The following is a 20,634-nucleotide window of genomic DNA, read 5'->3' on the forward strand; positions in this document are numbered from 1 at the left end:
GTTGGTACCGATAGGCCCGGAGGGGCCATCAGAACCGACCTAGGAACATCACATGGAGCGGAACATTCTGGCTCTGACAACAGAGATGTGCTCGGAGGAGGAATGATCGAAGAAAGTATTGGGACGGGCTCCGGAGCCGACTGGGACAGAGCCGAAAACAATTTTGCCAAAACCGGTGACTGAAGGAGCCCCTGCACCACCCTATCGACATCCACATCTGAAAGAGTCCTGGAGGATTTGGAGGACAGGGAGGGAGATCGAGATCTCCTCTCAGGTGACACTGGTCTAATACTGGGTGATCGGCTCTGAGGAGGTTCCAGTATAATTGGAGCCGATGCTGGTTCCATCAACACTGACACTTCCTTGGGCACCGAGGACAGTGGAGCCGAGGAGGTTGAACCAAGTTTTGTGACTTTCTCCGGTGGCTCAGAGGAAACTGAAGGAGCTGGAGATCTCTTTTTTGACTTTGAGAATTTCGATTTAGAACTGGAAGCAGAATCCATGGCCTCTTCGAACGAGGGTTTCAAGAGTCCCTTTAGAATTAGCTTATTCTTTCTTTCTTGAAGCACCCTGGGACTAAAAGCATGCCAGAAGCTGCAGGACTCCTGCAGATGGATTGCTCCCAGGCAATAAACGCAAACAGAATGTCCATCGGTGATGGACATCTTGTAACCACACTTACAGCACTTTTTAAAACCCGAAGGTTTGTGCTCCTTGGAATCTTTGGACATATTTTAAACAAGTAATCACAAATACAGCAATGAATAAGTCACTGTCCGACAGGAATAATGACAGACACGCAAAACACCACTAAGTACGGGAACAAGTTTTTACACAACACACACACACAATCCTCAGAAGGGACACACACTGAGAAGACTAGGGCTAAAAACCTCTACTTTTTTTTTTTTTTTAACCACGTACACAGAAGGGAAACAGACACTAAAACCTCTAACTCAAATAATTTTAGAAGAGAAACAACACAGGACAAGAGGGGAGGACTAGGTCCACTAACTAAAACGGGCCTAGCCCGATAGAACAGTTAGTGGGATACCACAAACCACAATCACACTACAGAAATACCAACACAACACCAATTAGAAATAGCTATTAAAATAGCTTTTTGTTTGTAACAAGTTTTCTCAGAATAACAAGAAAAAAGGGTACTTAGCCACAGCCAAGAGAGAGACCACGTCCGAGCTACACGAGCGCCAAACGAGATCTGGGGATATGGAGCAGTACAGCATGGGATGCCTGCTTAGCCCAGCCAATAGAAGACTTCGAGCTAGAACGAACCCACGGCGAGATTGGACTACATAACATCATGCAGTTCACACTTCATCAAATAGTAATGTTCATTCTTTCAAGCCACCGTACAACATCTATACTACTTTAAAAATACTATCCCCCTTTTCACTCGAATATTCTTCTCCCAGCTCAAAATCTACCTCCTTTGAGACTGCATTATATGTAGATTTAGAAATCTCAATATAGACCACTGCTTCTGCAGTTACTTTGCAGAATACCAGAATAGTAAATTTAATTTATCCTTAGCCTCCTCTACATATGTACTCAACACAGAAAAAAAAGTCTACATTTCCAGTTGTCTCTTTCATATTCTTTGAATGCACCAAAAACTGCATACACTGCTGCAGAATCACTTCTAAGTAATCATATCCAAGGAATCAATGGATCAACCCCCCACTGTCAGTCTTCCCTGCTGCCACATGACTTGTTTGCTCATAGGCAGAAATCGTATTAGTACAACTTTAGGTTTCCCATATTTCATATCAGTTTCAGGCATATGCAAAATCCTACTTTCTCAATATGCAATGAATGTTTTGAGAAGCCAATTCACTGTGCTTTAACACAATTTAATAAATTCATGTCTTCTGCTCCTAATATTCTCATCAGTATTATTTTCCTTTTCTGCATTTCCTAATAGCAACCAATTTCCACACACAGTACATCCAATCATCGCATATGCTTTGCTGCGAGCATCACTTGTTTGATGCTTGATCAGAGAAAAACACATTAACCCTCACTTCCAGGTATCTGAAATTTCTTCACAGGCAATAACAATCCTGTCAAATGATAATGAGGAATCTCTTCTGTTAATTTTACTTTTTTTTTTTTTACATTAAGACAAATATTTTTGTCACCAACAGTACTCTCCATCTCAAGTCTACACCAGCCCTGCTACCTTTCCAATTATTTTCTCTTCTAAGCTTACATCTTCAATAGTATCCCTTTATGCCATTATTGACACAGCAAAACAAAAAATTGAAAGTAAACTTTTTGTTCAGAAGGTCTCATAGAAGTAAAAATAAGCCTTATTGTCTAAATGCCTGCATCTTTTTATTTATGAAGTGATACACAATGTAAATGTTCTTTTTTTTTTAGGTCATCTGAGAGTTATTAATATGCACAGCTGTTATTCAAGATGGATTTTTTTCCATTAACAAATTACATTTCTTTGCAGGTATGACAGACTGCAAGCTTTTGCCACCACATCACTTCGTTATACCAATGTGAATGTGTTTCTACAATTCTGAAAAATGTTTGAATGAATTTAGCTTAAATTATTGTAAAGCTTTTGCATATATTAATGCACAATCACTTTAGTCTCAGTTGAATTTAGATAATGCTTCTGAAGCCAAAGTAGTTGCCTGCATGCTATATCTGTTGAGTAAAAGGACTCCTGCATGAATGAACACAAGCCCCTCCAAAAAGGGGTTACATAGTGAAATTAACTACCCATATGCCCCTTGGCTGGTCTGTTGTTTTTCTCATGAAACTGCTTAGAAAGTCATCCTGCAGCTTGTACTCTTTACTTGTACTTTCTGATAGGCAAGCATTCCACTACTGGCCGTTGAGCAAAGGAAGGTGAACTACTACTTTGGAAAATTATCCTCTCATTAGAAACTACTTATGGTCGAGACAGAGAACACTAGGAGGTAAACTAGATCAAGGATAAGTTGTAAGGAAATCCGGAATGTACAGCTTCATGCATCATGGACTGATAGTTTTGTCAATGATAACAGCAAAAATTTATGACTATCTCTGAAAGTAAAATTTTTGCAAGCAGCAGAAGGCACTTAATTTCAGGGTGATTATCTAAAGAGACAGGTTTATCTGTGTTAGTAAGTTGCTCATTTATTAAAATAGTTTCTACCTTGATGAATCAGTGCTGGCCTGTCATTATTAAATGAATGTCTATAAAAAGTCATGTCTGTTTGATACCCCAGTGTATGCACCATAGATGTGCGTGGTATTTGTTGTGTTATCTGTGCAAATGATCTGTTAAAGCAAAGAAAGTTAACTACAGCATTTTCAGCTGTCATTAGATACCAGAATTACAGCTTTACTATATCAATAACGCAGGCACTAGTGGTAAACTACTTACAGCACCAAAAGCAGCAGTATTCAATAGAATGTTCAAAGGTTCATCAGGTACTTAACATGAGTCATCATCTGACATAAGCATTTTGTAAAACCACCTTGGCTATTGATTGCTATTTATGTACTTTCAAGGTTGTGGTGGTAAAGTGTTATACGGGATTTTTCAGGCAAACACACACACACACACACACACACACACACACACACAAATAAAAAAAACAGCAACACCCATGGATTTAATATATTTTCTCCCTGCAAAAAGATATTCACTGTACCTTCATTCATTAGGTGCGACATGTAGTCCTTGACCTTATGCAACAGACAGAAGAGCTATGGTATTGCAAAAACAGTGAACTCAGCCAACAGAAAGAAAGAATGCTATGTGCACATCTTTTTTTCTGACCACTGATTAAAAAGCAGGAAGATCACCTGAGAATTTCTAATGAGACATGTATAAACAAATATAGAATGAATATTTTAACATTTAATTTTATTTTTATTTATTTACGTTTGTTCATAAAATGTTTGTCTGTGACTTTGAATTTTCATCTGCCTGTTAAAGTTTGGGTGCATTTCTTGAAGGAACAGGACCAAACCACTTCTCTCCTAAGGAAGAAAAAAAATAAGATACACATCATTCCAAATACTGAATACCACATCAAAACTGAATTTAAACAGGTAGTGTAGAACTCATGCCAACATAAATGTCAACATGTACTCTGAATATCCACATTTCCATTTCCTAATAACCCACTTTATCCTTGAAATGGTTGCAGGGATGATGGGGCCTGTCTTGACAACTTACTGGTGCAAGGCTTTGAAGCTTGTTCAGGACAAAACACCAGTACACTCATACACTGTATGTGCACTTGGAAGCAATTTGTAAGATTTTTTTAGTAAGTAGGGACTCATGCAGATGCAGAAAGTCAGTGTCGCAGAAGGCACTCAACCTGAGAATCAAACTGCAAATCCTCTTGCTGTCATGCAGCAACACTGCTTGCTGCACAACTGTGCTGGCCTAATGTACATTCCCAATTTTTCATATTTGATATTAAGTGCACTAGGTTCTAGTGAAAACGTACAACACATTAAAAAACGGCTGAAACTATTCTGCCACAACTGACAGTGGAGAAGTACTTCACTGTAACAAATGTCACATAGTAGAAGGGATATTAACCTTAATTACTATCCCCCTCTGTGACAACAGCACATTAAGATAGTAAACATTCAAGCAGAAAAGCTGGTATGACACTCGAATCACAGACAGAACATTTCTTCAAGAACAGAAATTAGAGAGTCAAGTATTACTTAGGTGTAACTGAAATATTCATCGGCAGAACTGCCTTCTCTCTAAACTTGCACTGGCTGTTCTGAAAAGATGGTCTATAGTCATTCACTTTTTCTACATATAGGCCAAGGTGTAATTTAGTTATGGGATTATACAAAATATATAGATACATATACCTACGTGAGTATTCCACTGGGGTTTCCTCATTCATGGTATGAACTATTCACACTAACACTCCCAAATATGTTACAGTAGCAGCATACCATAGTTTTTGCTTTTTCAGTTTACGGGGGGGGGGGGGGGGGTCAGAACTGAAGAAAAGGAAGAAATAAAGTATGGTACTCGGATTAAATATAATAGCATCACAACATTTTTAGCACATTTTTTTTCAATTTTCAGTGCTGTTCTAGAAACTAAGTACAAACAATAGCAGTGAAAAACAAAACAAACAAAAAAATAAAAATACAAAGTAGGCAAACAATTCACATCAAAGAAACTGTACACAACTGTGAATAAGCTACTATACAATAAGCTAACAATAAGCTAGCAAAGATTACATACAGAGATATGGTGAAGTATATAATGAGTATATATTCTGTGGACATGGTTCACAGGAGATGACTAGGCTAACAGCTTAAGGGCCCTTACAAGCCTAGCCAATGTAACCTGAGTTTACCCAATATGTTGCCCTATGGGCAAGTGGATGGCACAGATTAGTGCATATGCACTGAGTATTTTACAGATTGCCCCCGTGCATAAGGAACACAGGCAATACCCCAGGTGTGAATTTGTGATTCCCCATCCATTGATCCAAACTGCGTTTGAAGAGGGCCAGGGAAGGGCTCTGCTTAATGTCAATAGGAAGCCTGTTCCAAAGAATGGGCAATCTCTGAGGCACATATCTGTCTCTCCAGCATGTTTTGTTTGAGTCACTGACTACGTTTAGTTCCCTAGATCAGGTGACTCTTGTACTGTTTGACTTATGGATGTGTAGCAGCTCCATCTGGGCTGGATTTGTGAGTGCTTTGTAGGTCAGGCACAGGTCACTCCTTAATAGTCAGTAGGGAAGACACAGTACATGGATAGGGCTTTTAGTCTATCTGCACAATTTATGTTGTTTACATCCTGTATTTTCTTTGTGAGGGACCTGTGAGGTCACCCCAGCTGCTGTAAGTGCCTAGTCAAGTACATGCCAAATGGTGTACTGTACTCAGTTATTGGCCTAATGAGGGTTGAGTACAATGGGACTATAATTTCCTTGAATCTGGATGCCATACCTTTACTTTTAAGTTGTGCCACATAAAATGTTTTCCTCACCACTGTGGACACATGGTGGTCAAAGTTCAGGCTATCTATCTATCTGTGCATCTAGGCTTTTCACCTCTGAGTTTACTCTAAGGGGTGTGCTACTGATGTTGCAATTTGCAGGGGTATTTGACTTCCCAAAAGGTATGATAATGCATTTTTTTGCATTTAGTTTTAGGCCATGATTCTCGCACCAGTCATTTGTCTGATCTATACCCTCCTGAAGGACATCTACGTCACTGGGGGATTCAATGATTGCCCCAGCTTTCAGTCATCAGCAAATGTTGCCATCCAGAGGCCTTCCACATTTTCTTTGACTTCAGAGAAGTATATTCCAAACAGAAGTGGTCCCAGTGCTGAGCCCTGTGGCACACCACTAGTAAATGGCTTCTTGCTGGATATGGATTCCCCATTTTAACCACTTGTCCTGTTAATGAGCCAGTTGGCTATCTGGTGACATATGGATTTGTGAGTTTATTTACAATATCTGAGTGGGGAATTGTGTAAATGCCTTGGCCATGTGGAAGTAGGTGGTATATACTGTTTTACCCTCATTCACAGCTTTAGTGAGTTTCTCAAAGAAATCCACCCCGATTCAGTAGGTATGACCTGCCCTTGACAAAGCAATAAATGTTCAAAATACAGGTTATCTGTAGGAAAGATAAATAAGGTTGGTAAGTCAGACTGTGGAAATCTACCAGCCATCACAAAACAGGGACCAGGTAAACAGGAACAGAAGAACAATGAAGGGAAAGCAGGCAAGCAGAGTATGTTCAGGATACTATTTGCACAGCCCTGTATTAGCATTTCCAGTGTAACTAAATTTTTTTTGTTAGAGTTCAGATTTAGTCTTTTTTTACTGAAGTGCCCAAGTTAAGTTGACAGCTGCAGAATCAGACAGACAAGCACCTGGGGCTCAATATCTTTTGTGAAGCAATTCCACAGCACCCCTATCTACAAGGGCACTGGGCATGGAGGTCACTTGCGGTCGTAATGCCAACAAAAGCAAATCCTTCTGGCCAGGGGTTCAGTTTCTCGAAATATTATTAGGACTATGAAGGACTTCTGCATTAAGGAAGACTAAAGATACACAGTTAAAATTGTGTACCCAGAATCAGCTCAGATTTACCTAAATAACTGTGGACCCATAGGCAAAAATACTTCCCATCTAATAAGGAATATGAAGCACACAATGAAGAATGAAGGTGCTTGCCCCATGGATCTAAGCACTAATAAGACATAGCTAACCAGAAAGGAGGATTATATACTCTAGAAAAGAAATAAAGATTCACTTTCCAAATTCCACTGAGAAGGATATGGAAGATCCCAGCCCCCTCAACTTCACTACCCATTTCAAATAAATACTAGACAATGAAAAATACAGCAGAGAAGAAACAGTCAGAACTGATTGTATACCAGTTGATCCCTCCAATGTAATCAAAAAGGAAGGCAGCAGATTAGAGTTTCAGCTTAAAAGACGAGTATTTCACGGCATTCCATCAGCACATCTCCCCTACAGCACATCCTTTAGTCAGCCTGCTGGATGCTTATGCAAAGCTCTTAGCAAATATTACTACACTGTCACTGGGTCATATCATGTGGACACAAACTGATTTTATTTTTTTTCCCATCACAGGAACACTACATATCCTGTGAAAAGTGACAATGAAGAATGTAATGATTACAGCAGAAGCCAAATGGGAGAGGTTAGCCTTCCTAAACTTATTAATAGATAGTTGCTTGTGATAAGTGCTGATGGGGGCATGAGAGGGGGCTCAAATCTGTAAAGTCATGCAGCTCCTGTCTCTTTCTCTCTATCTCTGGATTCAAAAAACAAACACTCCAGTCACCCAAGGGTGGAGGGAAACGTAATCAACATCCTGCTGCAAAGGTAAACAGAAGAATGTTCTTCAATTTAATCCATGCCTTCGCCTCTTTTCTCTAATACTCAAGATGACTAGTTGGATCACTTCTGAACCACTGACTTAATAAATCCTCAGTGGTGAGGGGTAAATGTTAAGGGCAGTAACATTCAGAGTGCAGCCAAATTAAGATGGCAAAGTAATAGCACCAGGGAAGCTTGCAGTTGTTCTGGTCACTGTTGGGTTGGGTCCCTAACTTGAGAGTTGTGACGTGTCTGTTAGCTCAAACACAGAAACCATGAACACCCTCATAAGGATATACTAACAAGTCACAAAGTGTGACTTTCCTCACCAACTATGCTGTGAGCCTTACTTTCTTTTACATTCACTGAAACCCATACTATAAATACTACCTGGCTACAGTCTCTTACAGTGATGTGCTGTTTTAACCCTCAGTGGTGGCACTGAGGTCAAGAAAGAACTGGGCAGGCCTATAGTTGCATTTTGTGTGGAGATTTTCCCCACTTCAGATATCAGTACATCTGATTATCTGTTTAGCTCAGTTTGCTGCTGTTTTGTGATTGCCCTAGTGACAATTCACTGTTAAACCTACTTATTTAATTGAACTACATTCTCCGAGGTAGTGTAACTACTTCTCACCACTGCAACAATACAAGCTCTTCATTCAGTTATAAATATTAAAGCTGCATTCCTTCTTAAATCTCATTCTTAACAATAATGTTACAGCAGTGACGGTCCATTAGCATCTTGCTGGAAAGTCCATAAGATGGAAACAGCACAGGTGTTTGTAAAGTGACAAAAATATCAAGAGGAATTACCAGCTTCCTTGTCAACTATGGACAAGAACAGTTTAGCCTATTAATGTTGTTTGGCCTACTAATGTAAAGTACCTACAAACTACAATTAAAAGGACAGAAAATGTGTTGATTTTTCCATGCAGAAATGATGCAGACTACAAAACTGGTTACAATGCTATGGGACTAAACATCACAAGTCCAGTAATTAGAAACTGTACCTCTCTTGAGAGAGAGAGAACACTGACAGATGTCTGAGTACGGAGATTGAGAGCAAAATAATTTAGTGACAAAGATAGCCTAACAACGAATAGTTTGGGGGTTAAACAAGGCACAAAACCAACATCGAGGAACGTCATGGTCTGGGCTTAACAGGTGATGCAGTAAGAATGAAAATCTCTGTGAGGTATTTGCTTTCCACAGGCAAGACAATTGTTAACTTTTTCTGACATCGGTTAGAGCAAGACAAAAGAATCCCCAATGGAGTACTTAGCTTTAGAAGACTTCAGGATTATTCAACTCGAAAATGAAAAATTCAGGTAGCGGCCGACTGGCACTTGCGAACTGCTTCTGCTTCGGGCTCCTCCTTGGCAAGAAAGACTGGTGTAATGACGTCGGCTGCCTGATTTTATACCCCTGACGTCATGGAAGAAGTAACAAAATCCAACATCAAGAGAAAAAACCTTTAATAAAAAAGGAAAGCTTTCAGGTCCACACCCTTCCTCAATATTAAATACTAGTATTGAGGAAGGGTGTGGATCCGAAAGCTTTGCTTCTTTATTAAAGTTTTTTTCTCTTTATGTTGGATTTTGTTGCTGCTATTTTTCTTCCTACAGCAAGAACTTTGTTGTTTCGTCATGGAAGAAGTGACAGCATCCGGCACAGAAATACTAAGTCTCTGGTATTCGGGCCGACTGAGGGCTACCTGCAGGCAAATAACCAAGTGTGATGACTGCAACAGTGAAACACGAAGAACACCAAATAGTTTCCATTTACTTCCGTAAATCTTCCTAGTGGAAGCTTTATGGGAAGACAAAAGAAAGAATGTGATAAGACAAGGGAGGAGAGTCTGGGCTGTCTAGCTATCAATGGAAGTGGAGAAACCATGCAGTCAACATTAGGCCTAAAATGTCCGGGTGAATCATGTCTGTTGGGTGAGACAGGTGAACTACATGAGGCAAAAAAATGGAAACCAAATCTTCAAGGCCAATAAGGGGCAATGAGGATGACTGCTCTTCAGTTCAGATGCTTTATGGAGAAACTGGGGGATTAGAGGAGTTGGGGGTAAGCATAGAGGAGACGGAGGGGTCAATCGAGGACAGCATCTCTCAGTGACTGCCCCTGTGGGGGGGGATCAGGGCAAAGAACCTCCTGCACTTGTTGTAGAGGGGAGATGCGAAGAGGTTGCAGCAAGGTTGGCCCCATTGGCAGAATATCTTTTCTACTACTCTCATGTAAAGAGATCACTTGTAAGGCAAAAAAATGGACCTGCTCAACTCGTCTGCTATGGCATTGGATTTCTCTGGAAAAAGCGCTGCTATCAGAAGTCAACTGGATGAGATCACCCACTTCCATGATCTCTGAGCTTCTCAACACAACAGGTAAGATCTGGTTCCTCCTGGTTTGTTGATGTAGCAGACCACTGACATATTGTCTATCTGAATCGCAACAGTTCCAGAAGGAAGAGAGTCTTGGAAGGCCTGCAATGCTAGGAGTACTGCTCTCATTTCTAGGGCATTGACATGCGCATTGCCCTCTTCAGGGGGCCACATGCCTTGGACTGTTTTTCTCAAGAAGTGCCCCGTACCAATTTAGGAAGTGTCCATAGTCACTATGGCCTTGGGCTGAGGAAGGATGAAGGGTTGGCCTTGTAAAATCTTATCTTAGTGAATCCACCACAACAGATAATTTTTGCATCCCTGAGTTATTCTGATTTGGGTGGACAAAGGCTGCTGCAGAATAGACCACTGAGTTACTAGGGTCCATTGAAGAATTTTCATATGGTATCTTGCTAACAGAACAAGAACTAGCTAAGCAGATTGACCACAAGGCTTGGAGAATCAATTGAGCTGATACAGAAAATTTTTGGATTATCTTTCTGACATGAAATCGTACAGTCTGTACCCTTTGTAAGGGAAGGGAGGCTGTCACTAATACTGTAGTGAACAAAGCCCCTGTGAACTGTAATACTAGAGGTGGTTCTAGCTGGGATTTTTGTGATTGATGGTAATTCCCAGGTGACAACACAGCAGGAGTACATAATCTTGTGCTTTTATCAGAAGATACCTGGTTGGAGTGGTTATGAGTCAACTTTCCAAGTAAAGAAACACCCAGAATCCCCGCAGTCGCACATGGGTTGCTACTACTGCCATGCATTTGGTGAACATCCTGGGGGGCTGTGGAGAGGCCAAAGGGCAGAGCTCGGAATTGTATCTTCTGGATCATCTGTTCAATTTTATATGACAGTAGATATCCTGAAGATCTATTGAGCACATCCAGCCGTACTTATGCAAAAAAGGCAAAATGGACTGAACCATGACCATCTGGAGCTTCGTGTACTGAAATGATTAGTTTAGATTGCTGATATCCAAAATTGGTCTCTTGTCCTTTATTTTCTTCGACACTAAAAAAATCTTGAGTAGGTTCTGGATTCTTTCTGGTCTGGGAGGAGCTCTTGGATGACTCTCTTTCTAGCAGATTTTTTAATTCTTTTGCTGCTTCTTTCCTCTAACTGGGTGGTATTTTGTTTACTGTTAAGGGAGGGTTGGAGGGAAAAGGGTATTACATAACTTCCGGAAATCATTTTCTGCACCCATGTAACTTTTGTAATCTCTAGCCAGGATCTCGGGTGCAGGGATAGATGACTCATGTCTGCCTTCAGAGGTGGACAATCGGGCCTCCTTTCAGGAGCACTGGTAGGATGCGTCAAAGAAAGTGTCCCTAGATCCTTGGCTTTGCGGCTCTCCAATGCCATGCGGGTGGCATCTTCCATTAGATTTCCCCCCTCTGCCCTGGGAGAACTATCTCCAAGTGGATCATGGAAAGGACCCTGGGACTTTCTGAACCATATTTTTCAAGTACCTCGTTGACTCCTAGACAAGTTTCTTTGAGGAGTCGATAAATGTATGCCCACTGCAGGCAGGATCTTACCATCGTGCTCACATCTGGACAATGTTTTTTAACCTTGGGGCCAAACAAAGAAGTTCCATCAAAGGAACCACTGATGAAGGAAGACCTCAAGGGCTCTACAAAATTACACAGGCACACCCAGATATGTCTCCTAATGGAAATGCCTGAACCTGCCACCCTTGAGGTATCTTCAGCTTTTAGAGGGATGAACAGAAGAGCTCTGGTCTGTGAGTTCCTTTTTTGTGGCTGCTGCTATGACCATGGCATCTGTTGGTACTCCTTTAGTCCAAAATTCCCTACCTTTGGGTGGTGCCAGGAACCTGTCTGGTCTCTTGGGGAATGTCTCAAAAAGAGCCAGGTTCCTTCTACACCTGCCAACAGATCAAATCAATGAGCTCATTGGAGGGCAGAGTCACCCAGAAGGTTGATGGGCCAGCCCCAAATGCTTCCAGGAATACAGATTCCTCTTGGGATGGGTTGTTGGTAGACCAGCCACTCCTTTGCTTGAGGATCTTCAGGATGTCTCCAAAAATGTTGTCATGTGGTGATCTTGGGGACCCTTTCCCCTCATAAAATCAGCATCTTCCATGACCGACTCTTGAGGAGAGTCTAAGTGCCTCATTTTGCACTTTCTCTTCTTAGGGCCTTCTTCAGCGGGATGTTCCAGAGAAGTATCATAAGATACGAATATACCCTGCTTGGTAGCCTAAAGACTCTGGACTGGCTGTCCCTGTGGAGTAGAATGTTGACACACAAGGCACAAAGACAGATGGGTTTGGGAAGAAGGATCCGGAGGAGGGGGGAATCATCCTTCCTTTAGAAGCAGAGAAAACTCTCTTCACTACATCAAAAGCAGAATGCCCTGGAGAGAAAGAGGTCAGTAGTGGCGAGAAGACATGCTTCAGGACCACTGGCTCCTCCTGACCTGAAGGCAGAGCACTCGAGGCAGGGCTCGGAGCTGAGCAGTCCAATGCTGAGCTCCGAGGGGCAGTGAAGGTTCTGATACCTTCGGAGTCAACTTCAACACCTCAGATCCAGCAACGACACTACTATTCTAACAGTTATCCGGCTCCAACACACTTGGAGCAGGTCCACTCAGAGATGGTATCAGAGTGTAAGATACAATGATCTTCAGCTCCAACACAGACAGCTCTGAGATTCTTGGATCCATGTGTTCCAAAACCAAAAGCTGAATTAGAGAAGGAGCCAAAATAGGTGGAGTAGTACTGATAAAGGTCTCTGGACCCGATCGGGCAGGAGTCAGGAGAACTTCCTTCTGAATTTGTGCCAAGACAAATTTCCTCATCATTCTATTCACATCTGCTTTGGTCAGACTTCTGGACGAATGAGAAGAGGAAGCAACTGAAGAGGTCCTGAAATGGTAACGTCTCTCTAGGAAAGGTGATTGAAGGCAGGAAGGTACGGGATCCAGAAATAAAGCATATCGATATGTAGTTCTGGCATTAGAAGCTGTCAGATCTGAGGGTTTTGCCTTCAGATTGGATTCAATCATTTAAATACCTTAAGAGGTGGCTCTGCACTAGGAGCCAAACTTGGAGCAGAAGATCCAGAAGGGTCTAAAGGATGCTTCTTTTTTCTCCATTTTCCTGGGGATTTGAGCCCCAGATATTGTTTAAGAAAAAGTGGTCGGAAGTGAGAGGTCTTTCGGCTTTTCCCGGTTAGGGGTCGCCACAGCGGAACTCCGGTCTGCTCATGATTGGCAGTGAATTTTACGGTGCCGAGTTGCCAGCCCGATGTACAACCTTCACCATTCATGCACCTACCTGCATGTCTTTAATGTCACTCGACGCGGGGAAGACATGCAGACACCACACAGAAGGCACTCCAGCCAAGAATCGAATGGGAGAACCTCTTGCTGTGAGGCGACAAGGATAACCGCTGCACCACAAATCTTTTAAAATAAGTTTATTTTTACAATTCACCAGGATTTGAGGATTAAAGGCCTTACATATTTCACAAGACGGATTCAAATGGGCCTGGTCTAGAAAGTAAACACACGTATCGGATGCACATGATTATGGAAATTTGTAGTCATAGGCCTTACATTTCTTAAAACCTGATGTTTTTTCAGCCATTCCAGAGAAAACTCCGACTAATAAGAAAAGGGATTTTTTTTTTTTAATTTGGCAAGAAAAGAAAGGAAGAAAGTGAAAAGTTACCACTGATGGTAACTGACAGAGCTATTACAAGGGTTAAAAATAAGAAAGTAAAATATCAACAATGGTAACATTAAGTTACACTAAAAAGTGTAGAAAGAGTAAGAGAGGAATACTATAGAATATGAGAAAGGCTACATATATATAATCTACTTTTACTCACAAACTAACACCAAAGCTTGAGAGCTAACAGCAACCATGTCCATACACAAAGGCAGCAAAAGAGATCTGAGGTATGGAGGGGGACTAGAACATTGTGGGTAAGGGAGGAGCTTGATAGTTTTCAGTACCCACGAGCTGTAAAAAGCGGCCAAGTGGGATTCAAGGATTGGATCTGAACTCACTTGCTGAGGAACAAATGAAAATTGACATCAGATATTCATATTACATCACAGTGAACTATGGGACCCCATCTATGTCCCCTCTGGCTTATATCCTCCTACCTGGCAAGTATAGAGTCCCTATACATCAAGTCAAACACCACTCTCCTAGGGGACTTTATCTACCCCTCTATAAATTGGCAGACTTACACATCCCCTAACATATATGCCTACAGATTTCTAGACTTCATTAACACAGACTCTCCACACCAATCATTCTGAACCCCAGCTACGGATGAAAAAATCCCGGACTTTGTCCTTAACCAGTATGGGATATCAGTTGCAACTCCCTCCCTAATCAAATCTGACCATAAATAAGCCACAATCATAAAAAGGCTGAAGCCAGAAGCACCTTGCAATAATACAGTAATGATGAGGCCATTCAACTTAGAATGAGTGATGGCGTGGCTAAATTCAGTATCTCTTTCCAACCCGATATCCCCACAGTGAATGCTCAATCCTTTATTGTCAACCTCTATGGTTATGTAAATAGCGGCACAGAGGCCTCCATCCCTCCCCAAAGTAAAAAAAAAATGCCAAATTTAAAAATAACTCATATTATGGAACTCAAATATAAACGGGCTCTACAACAGGAGGAACAAAAATCATTACATGTAAAAATAAATGCAAATCCCAGCAAGCCAAAAATGCTCTTGCAAAGCTTAGCAGGGAACTATAGTCCCTGATCAAATTGACCAATGCCAGATATGACGTAAAAATAGTCACCCAGGCTGAAGACAAACACAAGACTTTCTTTAACTATTTTGGAAACCTCAGAAACAGCTCCCAACACTGGAAAGACATGTAATAATAAATTGTAAGACTTACTCAGACCCAGAGGACACAGTCAATCCACTAGTAGATAAATTAAGTTCAAACTTCAACCCTCCCATTTTCCCCATTCACATCCTGAGATTACATACCCACATCTACTCCACCCCCAAATCTCCCAGGAACATGTCCTCAAAGAACTATCTATGGTAAAGAACACTTTCTATGGTGCCAGATAACATACCAGGATGCCTACTTGCCAGCCTGAAGTAGGACATTTCAAACCCCCTGCACAGATTATTCAATATCAACCTCCAAACAGGCTATGTACCAGATGAATGGGAGACAGCAACAGTTATCCTCTTGCACAAAGATGAGGTGTCAAGTAACCCAGGCAATTACAGACCAATAAGTCTGACAAGCCTCATCTGTAAGGCCCTGGAAAAGACAAGTATGGAATTAATAAATAAGGATGTATGCAGCTTATAAATGCTTAAGCCAAGCCAATTCATCTTTGTCATGGGTATACCCTGCCTACTCAACCTGGTTGACTTCTTTGAGAAGGTTACTGAAGAAATGGATAAGGGAAAATCAGCACACCCACATATTTAGATCACACTTGGTTACTGTTAAACTCTCCCAGCTAAATGTCAATCCCTTTGTAATTTGATGGACAGTAAATTGGTTCACAAATGGAATCCAGGAAATGAGGATGGGTGGCTCCATCGCTTCCAAAATATCTGTCACCAGCAGTGTACCACAGTGCTCTGTCCTTGTATCATGGGCATTTACTTCTTGGAGGTCAAATCCAATGTTAAGGGCTTATGGCTCACCAGGCTTGCTGATGACTGTAAATCAGGCACCATTATTAACTCTCCAAAGAACTGTAAGATCCATGAAGAGGGTCTTTGCCATACAAGTAAGCAGGTGTGCACCTCAGGAGAACTTTGTTCTCTAAGTTGTGTATGAATGGTTAAAATCAGAGATGGGTTTCAGCTAGACACCCAAATGCCTGTAAGTCTGAACATTTTACAGATAACTGCCACTTGGGCTAGGGATGTCCTACATTCCATTGAACACCATAACTCAATTTTGGGCACCAAATAAGGATGGCCCCCTTGTTGTAGAAGGAAGTGGCAGTCCACAAAATTTACAAAAACTGACTGGACAAAGAAGAGCCATAAAGATGACAGAGTGGACTATTCTGGATAAGAAAGAAATAATGTATTGTTAATATTATGTAAAAAGCCCAGAATTTCCTGACGCAAGATATACAAAATGATTAAGAGAGAAATTAGAGGAAAGAGAAATACTTCTGCAGGAAAAACTGTCAGAAGATTCAAATAAAAACTTGAGTTCACTAATTCAACAGATTTTTGAAAAACAGTACATAGATCAAGAAACTTTGATCTGTTTGTAAAAAGAAGCATCTGAGGAAGTGTGAATATATAAACAACAAAACCTAGAGATATTTGAAAAATATAAAAAAGAAATATGGACATGGGAAAAAAAAGAGATTTGATATGGTGCAATATTTATGCAAAGGAGAAAGTCAAGTTAACTAATATACAGAAGGCAGTCTCAAAGATATTCGAAGAGAAACACAGGCAAAGACATCCAAATATGGAAAATTTCAAAATAAAATAATATCACAAAGATGTAATGTGAAAAGAAGATTAGCAAAGCAGAAGTTAAAGAAATAGGAGTTGAAGTTATGGAGTGCCTGCGAAGTGAAGGATTTAATGTAGAAGGTCTAACACAGACTATCACAGCATGATGGAGTGAGTCCCCAGAATAAGGAAAAGCAAGAAGATCAGGAGACGTGAAGAAGAAATATGGACATGGGAAAGGAAGAGAGATTCAATATGGTGTAATATTTATGCAAAGAAGAAAGCAAAACTAATACAAAAAGAGCAGCACCAAAGATATTTGAAGAGAAATACAGGCAAAGGAAACCAGATATGGAAAACCAGTACAAAAAATAAGAAGACTAAGAAGAAAAGTAGAAAAAAAATTAGTAATGAAAAAGTCAAAGGAATAGAAACTGAGGTTATGGAGCAGCTGCAAAGAGAAGGATTCAGTGTAGAAAATCGAATGCCGAAAGCACCACAACAGGATAGAGCAATGGATATCCAAATTAAGGGGAAACCAGTGGAACAGGAAGCAATTGGTCAAGTGCCATATCAAGATAGTTTGGAGCCTTCCACAGGAAGCCATCATAAATGTTCACTTGAAGCTAGACAGCATGGAAAGGAACAGGAAACCGTGGAAACTCTGATGAAGTCAATGTTGAGGAGTGATAGGACAGTGAATTTCCATACGCAGCACATGATAGGATGAAATCGAAGAGAATGTGCCACAGGAAGATGCTTTAGAACTTTCTATACAATGCCCACAGGAAACAGAAAATAAGGGGATGTGCCCTCAGATGGGAAGAAAATGAGATAAGAGAAGAGTTGCTTGATTTAATTGACATGGATAGATATATTAAGATCAATGAGAGATATAGACTGCAGAAAGTCAATAAAACCCAAAAAGTAAGAAGCCTGATAAAACAAATGAATGCAGTAATTAGGACTGTCCATAGAGCTCCATGTGATATAACAGAAGTGAAAAGGATATACTACTGTGCTGCTAAATTAATAACTGATAAAGTTCTACCACAAGATTACAGGGTAGTGAGGGAAAGAAAGGGGAGAAATCGAATACCATCATGGAAGTATCGAACATAGAAAAATATAAAGCAATTAACACAAGAAGTGTCACTGTTAGAAGATTACAAAAGAGGGAATAGATAAAAAATACTAAGAAAGATAGATGTGATTAAAGGAATGCACAGTATTTGAGCAGACCAGGATCTATCATGCACTACCGCAAATAAACTAAAAATTTCAGCACAGGCGGAAAAACGTAGAAGATGCACAGATAAATATAAGGGAAAAGTACAAAATAAGCAATTTACTGATGACCCAAAAAAGTTTTATAGAGAATTGGGAAATAAGGTAAAAGGAATTGAAAGACCACCAAAAAAAAGAGGAAGTAGATACATTTCGGCAAAGTATCTATGAAGATCCTGTGAAACATAAAGATGCTAAACGGATAGAAGACGTAAAAGAAAGAATATGAAGTTTAAAGGTACAGTGTATGAAATGGAATGAAGTAACAGCTAGAGAGATATAAACAAATCTGAGAAAAGCCTCTAAATGGAAAACCCCAGACCCAGATGCAGTACCTAACTTTTGGTTAAAAGTATTAACATCTTTGCATGAGGATTTAGCCATAAGTAACAACTATTTATATGCAGACCCTGAACAGACATCACACTGGCTAACAGGCAAAATAATGCTCTTAACAGCGAACCTGCAAGCTGCCCTAGAAATTATAGACCAATAATTTGCCTTCTGATGACTTATAAACTATACATGGGAACTGATGCCGACAGAGTTTAAAGTCATTTAGGAGAAAACTCAATTATGACAGTAGAACAAAAGGGCAATAAAAGAAAGTCACATGGAACAAAGGATCATTTGTTGTTAAATAAAATTATAGTGGAGAACTGCAAAAAGGGGAAGAAGTTAAGTATGGCATGGACTGACTACAAAAAAAGCATTTGATAGTATCCCACATTCATGGATAAATGAGTGCTTAATAATGTACAAGATGCACCCTACGCTGATTGACTACATTACAGTAACTATGAAACAATGGCAGACCACTTTGCAATTAAGCAATAAGGACAGATTATTATCCCAGGGATACAAATTCAAAGGAGGATATTCCAGGGTGACACACTGTCACGGTTGTATTCTGCCTTGCCATTAATCCATTAAGCGGTTTACTTAACAGCTTAGACCATGGCTACAATTTGGCTCCTAGAAAACAACAGTCTAATGACTTCTCATCTTCTTTGTCCACGATTTAAAGGTGCATAGCTCATCAGATGAGGAATTGAAAGCACAGCTGCAGGTTCTCAAAATTTTTTCAGATGATATTAGGATGTCATTTGGTCTTGATATGTGCAAAAGCAACATTTAAAGCAGGAAAACTGCAGCACCAAGAAAACATCAGTTTGGGACAAGAATGTGATATAAAAGAACTTGAGCAAGAGGGAGTGTATAAATATTTGGGAATTGATGAAGGATCAGCAATAAAACACGAACAAATGCGAATAAAACTCAGTAAGGAATACTTTAGAAGACAAATTAATCCTGAGAATAGCATTGACATCTAAGAACAAGATCCAAGCTATAAATCAATTTGCTCTTCCTGTCCTAATGTACAGTTATGGAGTGATTACTGGCCCCAAAAAGTGTTGGACAGATTAGATATTAAAACAAGAAGGATGCTTCATGCTGATCAAATCTTCTTCTTTTGGCTTTTCCCGGTTAGGGGTTGCCACAGCGGATCTCCTTGTCCGCTCATGATTGGCAGTGGTGTTTTACGGTGTTAAGTTGCCAGCCCGGCACCCAACCTTCCACAGCTTCATGCTCATCAAATGATTTATAAAAATCAGTGCATAATAAGATTATATATTCCCTGTTTCGAAGGAGGGATGGGCCTCCTTGAAATTGATTACATGTATAGATCTGCAATTGTGGGACTCCACACATCTAATGACCTCACAAGATCCAAATGTAGTGAAAGTTTTGAAACACGAGGAGAATAAATCTAAGATGACTTCCCTGCTTAATTTAGCAGAAGCATATAGACGTCAAGCAGGAATGGAAATCAAACCAGAAGTAGATGAAAACCAGGTAGCAATTGAATGTGCCAAAAAACAAAAGAAAGAATATAAGGTGAAGGACCAGATGAGAAGGCAAGAAATTTGGAAAAAAAACATAAATATAGTTGCAAATATAGAAAACTTCTGGAACAGCCTCCTGTTGATCAAGAACAAATGCAGGAATGGTGACGAAGAGGCAAATTCAAACCAAGAAATGAAAGGTTAATATTGGCAGCCCAAGACAGTGGGCTACGTACACGCTGGTTTAGAAAGTCCATTGAACATGTGGGAGAAACTGACAAATGTAGGTTTTGTAAAACCGAATTGGAAACAGTCACACACCTTGTTTCTGGTTGTGACACTAATGGCAGAAGGACTGCATACTGAAAGGCATAATAATGTGGCGAGACAATTGCACTGGGGATTGTGCAACATTATGGCATCAAAGTGGCTGAAAAACACTGGAAACATGAGACACAAATCATCATATGATTAAGTTTATATCACATGGTATCACATATTACCAACATTTCAAAAGATAGATGCTACAAAACTGGATATAGTGGCCCAAGAAAAGAAGACAAAAGTAGCATTGATCATTGAAATTGCCACACCCAGTGACTATAGTGTCTTGCGTATAAAAAGACACAAAGTCATAAAATACCAGGATCTGCAGGCAGAAACGAGCAATGTGGAAGAAAAATACCCAGACAGTTCCAATAGTAGCAGAACCAACGGGCCTTATAAAAAAATTTACAATCATATTTAAGATATGTTACCAA

General features: G+C 40.3%; 1 protein-coding gene across 2 annotated transcripts in view; it reads right to left on the reverse strand.

Moving 5' to 3' along the window:
• Window positions 1-3,873: 3,873 nt before the first annotated feature.
• Window positions 3,874-20,634, reverse strand: part of GSTK1 (glutathione S-transferase kappa 1) — a 645,482-nt gene continuing 628,721 nt past the window's right edge. For both annotated transcript variants that reach the window (XM_044079844.1, XM_044079843.1), the window contains one exon: window positions 3,874-4,008. In XM_044079844.1, the coding sequence (XP_043935779.1) occupies window positions 3,959-4,008 (50 nt within the window). In that variant the 3' untranslated portion in view covers window positions 3,874-3,958. The remainder of the gene's footprint in view (window positions 4,009-20,634) is intronic.

The sequence above is a fragment of the Protopterus annectens genome, chromosome 8.part0 (assembly GCF_019279795.1).
Source record: "Protopterus annectens isolate FY-2018-M chromosome 8.part0, PAN1.0, whole genome shotgun sequence".
Taxonomy (NCBI): Eukaryota; Metazoa; Chordata; order Ceratodontiformes; family Protopteridae; genus Protopterus; species Protopterus annectens.